The following is a 12198-nucleotide window of genomic DNA, read 5'->3' on the forward strand; positions in this document are numbered from 1 at the left end:
AGTCAGAACGAGGCAATGATGGCAATGAAAACGAATATCAATATTCTGGACTCCAGGTGCTTTATAGATTTTAAAACTCCATCCCTCTTCAGTCACACAGCTGCAAAAATTCTCTATTTTTTCCAGCTGAATATTGTTAGATTAGAAAATTGCACAGAAATATATAACATTTCTAAACTATACATTTTAAGTGAAAAACTCGTGTTCAGTGCAGAATTTTTATGAACATAACATGGGCGCTGAAAATCTGAATGAATTGTATGTACTTTGTTTCATTTCACTTTGGTTCAAACTTTTGATAATTTCAATAAGAAACAGCAAGTATTAAATTAATTATTTACTCCTCCAATTTGGAGAATAGTTCTTTTAAATAAGCTACTTTCAATTTATTGTGCTCATATTCTCCGTCTATTCCCATTTTATTTGAAAGTAACAAGGCTGAAGATTTCGGCACATGGTAAACACTGGTGCACCTGTCAATCACCGTGGCATAAGCTTTCGTTATGTCAGTGAAGGACATATGAGGTAGTTGTTGCAGTCACATTCTAAATATCAAAGCCCAATCTTTCCTGCTTTGCTTTAAGATAAATATAAACCAAATAGATTTTAGTCATACAAATTTTAGAAACAAGTATTATTGAAATTTTCAATTTTCCAAGTGAAAGTAACTGCTGGGTTCTTAAGAGGGAATCTCAAACATTGCCCTAAAAAGCAGTCAATATTGGGTTCTTTTAAATATATAAAATTTTTGTTAAAACTTTGAATGCTGATAACATAATTGGGAAAACTCAGCAGGAGTAGCTACTGAACACGACAGCATAATGGAGGCAAATTACCAGTCCTTACCATTATGTTACTTACTCCTATAACATGGGCTGGCTCCAGAGTTGAATTGGCACGTAAGAGGGATGGGTACAGAGTTGGATTAAAAGCAAGTATGAAGGCTGCAGTCAGGTTTGGTTGGGAGTAGGCAGTCTAAATGCAAGGTGCAGTCTCAAGTTGGGGGTCCAATAGTGAGTACACGGTTGTATAGCAAAAAAATGGCAGATGCAGAAAGTCCAGGAATCAGACTTTCATAGCCACTTCCTTTCTTATGGTTTCTGAAATCTGATTGGACCCAAGACCTAACAGATCCCTGCGAACCACATGATGGATAACACCAAGCGGCTATCACAGACCAATTAGAAAGCCAAGAAGAATTTTACATTCATTCGTGGTGTAAAACTTAATAAGAATATTAAAGAAAATCAAAGCAGTTGGATTACAATACAAGCCAGTCCAGCATTGTAGTTTTTTTTCTTACCAGTTGTTATTCCCTCTCAAGGTGTTGATTTCTCTTGGGGGGTACATTTCCACAGGTGCCAGTCACCTTGCCCAAGTGGCCATTACTCATGTGTGAGCCTCAACAGCGAGAAGGGGTGTGCTATTCAACATTGCGGAGCATTACAGCCTAAATGGATTCTGTCTTCACCCCACAGCCAAACACACATTTCCAACAGAGATTGCTGGATAGCAATAGGGAGCAGGAGCTTTGGCTGATTTTCCCCTCCCTAACCTTGAGCACAGAAACAAATTGTAGAGTCCCTATTGCTTTCCCAGCTCATATAAGCTAAATCAGCACATCAAACGGATAAACCTATTGAGCTATTGGGGAGACAATAGGAAAATCATTTTAATGCCCTGAGTTCACATCATTTTAATGCATAACTACAGAAATAATCATCATCTTGGGAATACTATAAACAAACAGGACACCTCATGGCTGGAAGTGTGCAGATGGACCAAGATAATAAGCTACTGTGCCACCTTTGGAAAACAGCTACACTGACCAGAAGGCAGTCATACGAAAGAACTTGCAGTAAAAAAACTCTTAAGCTGCAAATTCAAAAATATTAGTTTGCAAATATAGGATTAAGATGGCAGTAAGGAACATGAACTCTCAGTGTCACAGAATGGAACAATGCGCCATGATCCTCAACTCTGGATTCCTGATCTTGTTTACCAAGATTGTATTGTGATGCAATTTTACATCACAACATAAACATGCTGATACAATGAACCAGTTTAGCACGTTTAGCAGCACAACTGTGGAATTGCCAGATCTGCAGTTGAAATCAAGGTCCATGAACGTCATGCTGAAGGCGGGTCTTTGGTGATCACCGTTTTTAATCTTTAGACTGTTGTTCACAGAATCTCACAGCACACAAGGAAGCCTTTCAGCCCATCGTGCCTGTGCCAGCTCTTTGAAAGAGCTATCTAATTAGTCCCACCCCTCTGCTCTTCCCCCATAGCCCTGCAACGCTTTCCTTTTCAAGTTTGTATCCAATTACCTTTTGAAAGTTACTACTGAATCTGCTTCCACCACCCTTTCAGGCAGTGTATTCCAAATCATAACAACTCGCTGCATAAAAATAATTCACCTCATCTCCCCTCTGCTTCTTTTGCCAATTACCTTAAATCTGTGACCTCTGGTTACCGATCCACCTGCCAGTGGAAACAGTTTCTTCTTATTTACTCTATCAAAACCCCTCTGAATTTTGAACACATTAAATCTCTCCTCCTTAGAGCAGAGACAGTTAAGAACAATCCCAGCTTCTCTAGTCTCTCCACATAACTGAAGTGCCTCATTCATGGTATCATACTGATGACCTCTATGTCTACAGCCAACAGCATTCAAGTGATATAAAAGCGGCACCGATGTCGCCAGCTACCATCAATCTACCTTTCCAGCCACATAAGATGTACCTGGCACCTGCAAAAGGACAACACTTCTTAAAAGCCTTTAGAATTTGAGAAAATGTTATTCAGTATATTATCCTTGAACACCACTTCAGAAATTGTGAATTAGTGGGCGTGTTTAACCAGCTTACCTTTTTATTTGAGTTTTCCTTTCGCGGATGCTCAGAAGTTTCATTTTCCTTTTCTAAAATGTTCCCCAGGTCTAGGTTTTGGCCACACTGCTTCTTACTAGGAGGAGCCTCTGGTTCCAATGAGGATTCTTCACATGCAGCAGTTGTCTGGGAGGCAGAAGACACTTCCAGGCTTACATCCATTGATGTTAATAAATTTGGAGCGTCTGCTTCAGTCTTCCCACTAATCAGGGCCACTGCTTTAGGTGAATAATCAAAAACAATTAACTGAGTAAACCCAAGCCATGAAGTAAATATCTAAAACAGAACTTACACGCATGGTTAAAAATTTGTTAAACATTTCAAGAAATCTTCCCAAATTAGGAATTTTATTACAAATAAGAGATGCTCCTAGATCAGAATTTACTCCCACATCCACAAAGCATTTCAACAACCTCTTAGAAACCCAAGATCCTAGCCACCCTGCATATCTAAGGGCTTAGAATCACTGATAACCCCATTCAACAAGAGACTGCCAGGGCCCCTAAATTCATCAATTAACGTGTCAAATCAGACACAGAACAATGAATGTCTATTGGTATCCCAGATAGGGAGTGAACATGCAAGCAATGCGTTTTAAAGACACAGTACAGAACATAGGTTGACTTTGGTTACATTATGTGGAGATGCCGGTGATGGACTGGGGTTGACAAATGTAAGGAATCTTACAACACCAGGTTATAGTCCAACAGTTTTATTTGAAAATCACAAGCTTTCGGAGGCATTCTCCTTCGTCAGTTGAAATGTGGGATTCCTTGAAGGTTACCGCATTTATAGTCAGAGAACAATACTTGCCCGTTGTCAAGGCAATCAAAGTGTTCAGACAGAGAGATGTTACATACAGGACCACTGAATATACAAACGGCCAGAACAAACGTTGGTCTCCGACTATAAATGCGGTAACCTTCAAGGAATCCCACATTTCACCTGACGAAGGAGAAAGCCTCCGAAAGCTTGTGATTTTCAAATAAAACTGTTGGACTATAACCTGGTGTTGTAAAATTCCTTACATTGGTTACATTAGACTTTAAAACTATATACACAACCACCAAAGGGATATAATTTCTATTTTTAACACAACCACCGTTGCTATAGTAATAAAGCAGAGGTACCGTGCCGTTTGTTTGTGCCTAATTGAAACTTCTCTTCTCAAGTTTCCAAAAAATTTGTTTTATTTATGTTCGAGGCTATAAATCTCACTTTGTGTTCTGCTAAGCCAGTTCTCAGGACTTTCCTTAAATTGAGCCTCCGCCCTCCACAAACTATAACTCATGCAGAATACGCATTCGATAAGGTGCCACACAAAAGGTTGTGACACAAGATAACGGCTCATGGGGTTGGGGGTAATATATTAGCATGGATAGGGGATTGATTAACGGACAGAAAACAGAGTAGGAATAAATGGATAATTTTCAGGTTGGCAGGCTGTAACTAGTGGGGTGCCACAAGGATCAGTGCTTGAGCCTCAGCTATTTACAATCTATATTAATGACTTAGATTAAGGGACCAAATGTAATGTATTCAAATTTGCTGACAGTACAAAGCTAGGTGGGAAAGTAAGCAATGAGGAGGACACAGAGTCCACAAAGGGATATAGACAGGTTAAGTGAGTGGGCAAGAAGGTGGCAGATGGAGTATAATGTGGAGAAATATGAGGTTATTCACTTTGGTAGGAAGAATAGAAAAACAGAATTTTTTTTTAAATGGTGAGAAACTATTAAATGTTGGTGTTCAGAGAGATTTGGGTGTCCTTGTATGCGAAACACAGGAAGTTAACATGGAGGTACAGCAAGCAATTAGGAAGACAAATGGTATATTGGCCTTCATTGCAAGGGGGTTGGAGTACAAGAGTAAGGATGTCTTGCTACAATTGTACAGGGCTTTGGTGAGACCACACCTGGAGTACTGTGTATAGTTTTGGTCTCCTTACCCAAGGAATATAATTGCATTGGAGGCAGTGCAATGAAGGTTCACTGGAGTGATTCCTGGGATGAGTGGATTGTCCTATGAGGAGAGATTGAGTAAAATGGGCCTATATTCTCTGGAGTTTAGAAGAATGAGAGGAGACCTCATTGAAACGTATAAAGTTCTTAGAGGGCTTGACAGAGTAGATGCTGAGAGGCTGTTTCCCCTGGCTGGAGAGTCTAGAACTAGGGGGCATAGTCTCAGGATAAGGGGTCGGACATTTAGGACTGAGATGAGGAGAAATTTGTTCACTCAGCGGGTTGTGAATCTTTGGAATTCTCTACCCTAGAGGCTGTGGCTGCTGAGTCGTTGAGTATATTCAATTGTAAACAATTTTACAACACCAAGTTATAGTCCAGCAATTTTATTTTAAATTCACAAGCTTTCGGAGATTTTCTCCTTCCTCAGGCAAAAGTATATTCAAGGCTGAGATAGATACATTTTTGGACTCTAGGGGAATCAAGGGATATGGGGATCACGCAGGAAAGTGGAGTTGAGGTCGAAGATCAGCCATGATTTTATTGAATGGCAGAACAGGCTCGAGAGGCCATACGGCCTACTCCTGCTCCTATTTCTCATGTAATGCCGCAGTCTGCACCTTCACAAGTCTTGCACTTTGGTCATACCCATCTATTTTCTCCCTTCTCTGGAGGTCTTCTGAACATCAATCCCCGTTCCCTAACCAAGATCTCTACTAATGTCACTCTAACTGGCACAAGGATAATAAGTGGCTTGGAAGAAAGAGGGACGTGCATTTATTTAGAGTCTTATCAGGTCTCTGAGGGCTTGAAAAAACTAATGGGGCAAGGAGCAAAGAACAACCAACAGATCCTGAACAAAGATATTGGAGAAGAAGTTTTTCAAAAAAACAAGCAGGGAAGGAGAAAAGCTGGGGAAAATTACCTGGGGAGAGCTGCTTCAGCCATGCCTTCTGACCATGTCATGCAATCTATTTCAGCCAATAACAGGAAAGTATAAGCAAAGAGTATTGCCACAGCACCACTTAGCTTGGAGGTTCAACTAGGAGAACCAACTCAGCACCATTAAAGTAAATAGGAAAAATGTGACAGAAAAGGTGTGGCAGAATGAAGTGTTACAGAAGTAACAGTCGACCCTACAAAGTCCTCCTCACTAACATCTGGGGACTTGTGCCAAAATTGAGAGAGCTGTCCCACAGACTAGTCAAGCAAAGAGCCTGACATAGCCATACTCACAGAATCATACCTTTCAGCCGACGTCCCAGACTCTTCCATCACCATCCCTGGGTATGTCCTGTCCCACCAGCAGGACAGACCCACCAGAGGTGGCGGTACAGTGATATACAGTCAGGAGGGAGTGGCCCTGGGAGTCCTCAACATTGACTCTGGACCCCATGAAATCTCATGGCATCAGGTCAAACATGGGCAAGGAAACCTCCTGCTGATTGCCATCTACCGCCCTCCCTCAGCTGACGAATCAGTTCTCCTCCATGTTGAGCACTACTTGAAGGAAGCACTGAGGGTAGCAAGGGCACAGAATGTACTCTGGGTGAGGGACTTCAATGTCCATCACCAAGAATGACTCAGTAGCACCACTACTAACCGAGCTGGCCGAGTCCTGAAGGACATAGCTGCCAGACTGGGCCTGCGGCAAGTGGTGAACGAGGGAAAAACCTACTTGACCTCGTCCTCACCAATCTACCTGTCGCAGATGCATCTGTCCATGACAGTATTGGTAGGAGTGACCACCGCACAGTCCTGCTGGAGATGAAATCCCGTCTTCACACTGAGAACACAATCCAACATGTTGTGTGGCACTACCACTGTGCTAAATGGGATAGATTCAGAACAGATCTAGCAGCCCAAAACTGGGCATGCATGAGGAGCTGTGGGCCATCAGCAGCAGCAGAATTGTATTCCAGCACAATCTGTAACCTCATAGCCCGGCATATTCCTCACTCTACCATTACCAACAAGCCAGGGGGATCAACCCTGGTTCAATGAGGAGTGTAGAAAAGCATGCCAGGAGCAGCACCAGGCATACCTGAAAATGAGGTGCCAACCTGGTGAAGCTACAACACAGGACTACATGCATGCTAAACAGCGGAAGCAACATGCTATAGACAGAGCTAAGCGATTCCACACCCAACGGATCAGATCAAAGCTCTGCAGTACTGCCACATCCAGTCGTGAATGGTGGTGGACAATTAAACAACTAATGGGAGGAGGAGGCTCTGTAAACATCCCCTTGCTCATGATGGCAGAGTCCAGCACGTGAGTACAAAAGACAAGGTTGAAGCGTTTGGAACCATCTTCAGCCAGAAGTGCCGAGTGAATGATCCACCTCGGCCTCCTCCCGATATCCCCACCATCACAGAAGCCAGCCTTCAGCCAATTCGATTCACTTCACATATCATCAAGAAATGGCTGAGTGCACTGGATACAACAAAGGCTATGGGCCCCGACAACATCTCGGCTATAGTGCTGAAGACTTGTGCTCCAGAACTAGCCGCGCCTCTAGCCAAACTGTTCCAGTACAGCTACAACACTGGCATCTACCCGACAATGTGGAAAATTGCCCAGGTACGTCCTGTCCACAAAAAGCAGGACAAATCCAATCCGGCTAATTACCGCCCCATCAATCTACTCTCAATCATCAGCAGTGATGGAAAGTGTCGTCGACAGTGCTATCAAGCAGCACCCACTCACCAATAACCTGCTCACCAATGCTCAGTTTGGGTTCCGCCAGGGCCACTCGGCTCCAGACCTCATTACAGCCTTGGTCCAAAAATGGACAAAAGAGCTGAATTCCAGAGGTGAGGTGAGAGCGACTGCCCTTGACTTGCTATATTTGACCGAGTGTGGCACCAAGGAGCCCTAGTAAAATTGAAGTCAATGGAAATCAGGGGGAAAACTCTCCAGTGGCTGGAGTCATACCTAGCACCAAGGAAGATGGTAGTGGTTGTTGGAGGCCAATCATCTCAGCCCCAGGACAATTGCTGCAGGAGTTCCTCAGGGCAGTGTCCTAGGCCCAACCATCTTCAGCTGCTTCATTGATGACCTTCCCTCCATCATAAGGTCAGAAATGGGAATGTTCGCTAATGATTGCACAGTGTTCAGTTCCATTCGCAACCCCTCAGATAATGAAGCAGTTCGTGCCCGCATGCAGCAAGATCTGGACAACATCCAGGCTTGGGCTGATAACTGGCAAGTCACATTTGTGCCATTTAATGACCATCTCCAACAAGAGAGAGTCTAACCACCTCCCCTTGACATTCAACAGCATTACCACTGCCAAATCCCCCACCATCAACCTCCTGGGGGTCACCATTGCCCAGAAACTTAACTGGACCAGCCACATAAATACTGTGGCTACGAGAGCAGGTCAGAGGCTGGGTATCCTGCAGCGAGTGACTTACCTCCTGACTCCCCAAAGCCTTTCCACCATCTACAAGGCACAAGGAGTGTGGTGGAATACTCTCCACTTGCCTGGATGAGTTCAGCTCCAACAACACTCAAGCAGCTCATCCAGAACAAAGCAGCCCACTTGATTGGCACCCCATCCACCACCCTAAACACTCACTCCCTTCACCAACACCTTCCTGTGCACCATCCGCAGGATGCACTGCAGCAACTCGCCAAGGCTTCTTCGGCAGCACCTCCCAAACCCGCGACCTCTACCACCTAAAAGGAAAAGGCGGCAGGCACATGGGAACAACACCTGCATGTTCCCCTCCAAGTCACACACCATCCCGACTTGGAAATATATCGCTGTTCCTTCATCGTCGCTGGGTCAAAATCCCGGAACGCCCTACCTAACAGCACTGTGGGAGAACCTTCACCTCACAGACTGCAGCAGTTTAAGAAGGCGGCTCACCACCACCTTCTCAAGGACAATTCGGGATGGGCAATAAATGCTGGCCATTGCCAGCGACGCCCACATCCCATGAACGAATAAGAAAAAAGCATCAGATTAACAGGAAGTGAGCATATTTGCAAGACTTTTAAGATGTACTACTAAACTGCCCCAACCAATCGATGAATTGAAGCTTTTTGTATGTCTAATAAATAGTTGTGACTGCTGCGCTAAACTATGTAATATATAATATATTTAAGTAGCATTTTTTCCCTTTTCTCACAATCCAAGAAAAGCTAACTTGTCTAACTCTCTCCAAAGGTTTCAGGCAGTCTCTCCAATTTGAACCGGACAGGCAAAAGATATTTTCCCCCCAAAAAATAGGCCCAATTTAAATAATTTTAATAACCACATAGACTGCAGCAGTTCAAGAAGGCAGCTCATCACCACTTACTCAAGGGCAATTAGGGATGGGTAATAAATGCTGGCCTTGCCAGTGACACCCACATCCTATGAATGAATTAAAAAAATCAAATAGATTCAAACCAATTCCAAAAGATTAGTATTTGAAATGAATGGGTTAACGTCTCCAGGGGCCACTTTGCTCAGAACTATTAACTCAAAATAAACTAGGGCACTGTTTTTTCCGTGGGCCAAGCAGGTTTTTAACCCCTTATGCACCATAACAAAATTAAAGATGCCAAGCTACAATTTAGACAAAACGCTTCATTCGGGTCACAATCTTTCTCAGCAGCAATCAATTAAATGGTTCACTTCCCAATTCTTACCGCTCCCCACAATGTTTTCTATCAGTCTGGTCCCACATTCGCTGCAGAATTTGGGCGATTTCTCTTTACTAACGTAGCCACATTTGTGGCATTTCATCTTCACCCCCTCGATGTCCATCTCCTGTGTCAGGTACAAAAGCAAAGAGTGAAAATCAACAAGGCTCCAGCAGCATCCCCACGAACACCGGCCTTTAGGAGGCGGACTTTTGACAGAATTGGACTACTCGCCTTCCATTTTTTTTCTCTAAAGGTTACCTGAGTTGATCCGGTACTTATTTACTAAGCTCGGCCTCTGCGTTAAAATGTACCGCACACTCTGTGTTACATTATTGGGTGTGGGGTGGAGGGATCTTGCTGCCCCTCGTAAAACTATTGCAGTCAGGCACCCCTCTCGGACTCAGCTGCGTCAGACCCCCCCCCCCCCCCCCCACCACCACGAACCGTCCCCCTCAGTCCCCTCACCTCACGACTCGCCACCTCCACATTATTCCCAAACCACCAGCGGGCAGGACATCGGACGACAGCCCCCTCACTGGACTGACCGCACAAAAACAACAAAACGATGAGGAAAAGCCGACAGCTACCGGGCAACTGGGAGGGAGGAGGGGGGGGGGTGGGGGAGCGCGCACGCATGCGAGAGAAAAAAAAACCCCGGTGTGGTGGGCTCGAGCGCCGTGATGCGCGGGCATATGAAAGCGCGCGCAATCGCACTCGTACGCCGCGGGCAGGGGGCCGCGATGCGTGCACGCACACGGCAGTGCGCGTGCACGCACACACACGGCAGTGCGCGTGCACACACGGTCCTGCGCGTCAAAAGGCGGGTAGCGGATCGCGCGCACGCATGCGGGGGGGGGAAACCCCCGGTGTGGTGGGCTCGAGCGTCGTGATGCGCGGGCATGTGAAAGCGCGCGCAATCGCACTCGTACGCCGCGGGCATGGGGGCCGCGATGCGCACGCGCACACAAGGCAGTGCGCGTGCACACACACACACACGGTCCTGCGCGTCAAAGGCGGGTAGCGGATCGTGCGCTTTGCTCCCGCGAGGCTGTGGGTTTAAAATCTGCGCGGCAGGTGCACCAACGTTATACCGTTCATGTGAGAGAGAGAGAGAGAGAGAGAGGGGAAAAAAAAAATGTTTTTTTTCATGTCGGAACCGACCTGCCCGCTCAGGACCCGTCTAGCTTCGGAGTTGGAGCATTTCCACTGTTTTCGCTAAAGTGGCGACTGTCAATCCGTGAGCGAGTCTCCTGCCGCACTTGTCACTCGCTGCAGGTCCGGCCGCTGTCTGGATGATGGGTTTCGTTTCATCAGTAGATGCTGAATTGTACTTTCCTTTTCGAGTTGCGCAACGTCATCTCCTGGAAATCAACCGTCCAACTGTAAACCGTAACTTAGCTCTACCACTTTCTTATTTCAGATGCTCTCCACCCCCCCCCCCCCCCGCGCCAAGCGGGAAAGGGGAATTCCAGGGTTTGGGTTGCTGGAGTTCAGCAAATTCTGCTCCCGGTTTGTGCAGTGTGAGCCAGAAGGAGCTGTCAGGACCTGCATTCCACCGGTCACACACACCCTGCACCGAGTTATCAGCGCAGATGACCGACTGCGCCAGGAAATTCTGGCCCCACATGGGCCTGAATTTGCTAAAAACTTGTGCCATTACTATGGTCCAGGGCTTACACCATTATTATGGTGCAGAAATTCCAGGAAATCATGGCACGAGTGATCATTAAAATCAATGGCGAGATTGAGTTTGCTGAATTAACGCCGCTGTGATAGCCACTTAGACCATTACAGAATGGCACTGGATGGCTCAAAATCAGTAAAGTATTCAATCTCTCACCAGGTTGCCTGACGGTAACGTTTTTACTGACTTGTTCTCGGAACTTTATTGAAATCTTAAACCTCAATTAAATAATTGCCCAGATTTTGCTGCCAAAACAACGGCGAGTTTAATGGCGTTTGCCGTTATTGATGTGTAAATCATCCAGCAACTTGTGGCGAGGAAAAGACACCCCATGAATTGCAAATTTTCACAAGTTGCTGGATGACTTGCATCACTCCGCCATTAGCCTCGTGAAAATGACAGCTGGCCCTCAACCTCCCCGTGAGTTTCATGAAATTGCTCTAATAAGAACCACAGGAGCAGAAGTAGGCCATATGGCCCCTCGAGCCTGCTCCACCATTCAACAAGATCATTGGTGATCTTCGACCTCAACTCCGCTTTCCCGCCCGATCCCCATATCCCTTGATTCCCTGAGTCCAAAAATCTATCAATCTCAGTCTTGAATATACTCAACGTCTGAGCATCCACAGCCCTCTGCGATAGAGAATTCCAAAGATTCACAACCCTCTGAGTGAAGAAATTCCCCCTCATCTCAGTCCTAAATGGACGACCCCTTATCCTGAAACTATGCCCCCTAGTTCTAGACTTTCCAGCCAGGGGAAGCAGCCTCTCGGCATCTACCCTGTCAAGCCCTCTCAGAATCTTATATGTTTCGATGAGATCACCTCTCATTCTTCTAAATTCCAGTGCGTATAAGCCCATTCTACTCAATAAGTGGGCATTAATTGCCAATTAAACTCGCCGTAGGAAGTTCGGGCTGGTAACAGCGTAAGTACCTTTATAATGCGATTTATGTTCCTGCACTGCAACTCAACCTCTCTCTTCCAGGAAGAGAACAATTTAAACTGTTGAGTCTCATTCC

The 12198-nt window shown here is 45.4% G+C and overlaps 1 protein-coding gene across 4 annotated transcripts in view; it reads right to left on the reverse strand.

The window, feature by feature from the left end:
* The window catches only part of rnf213a (ring finger protein 213a), a 166321-nt gene extending 155533 nt beyond the window's left edge, over window positions 1–10788 (reverse strand). Inside the window, exons 1-3 of one of the 4 annotated variants that reach the window (XM_068003995.1) lie at window positions 10655–10788; window positions 9497–9617; window positions 2871–3106 (exon numbers count right to left, since the gene is read on the reverse strand). In XM_068003995.1, the coding sequence (XP_067860096.1) occupies window positions 2871–3106; window positions 9497–9614 (354 nt within the window). In that variant the 5' untranslated portion in view covers window positions 9615–9617; window positions 10655–10788. Of the gene's footprint in view, window positions 1–2870; window positions 3110–9496; window positions 9618–9958; window positions 10057–10654 lie in introns of those variants that run through there. The other 3 variants (XM_068003993.1, XM_068003996.1, XM_068003994.1) reach the window with 3 other exon arrangements.
* Window positions 10789–12198: the final 1410 nt, after the last annotated feature.

This window comes from Heptranchias perlo, chromosome 23 (assembly GCF_035084215.1).
Source record: "Heptranchias perlo isolate sHepPer1 chromosome 23, sHepPer1.hap1, whole genome shotgun sequence".
Taxonomy (NCBI): Eukaryota; Metazoa; Chordata; class Chondrichthyes; order Hexanchiformes; family Hexanchidae; genus Heptranchias; species Heptranchias perlo.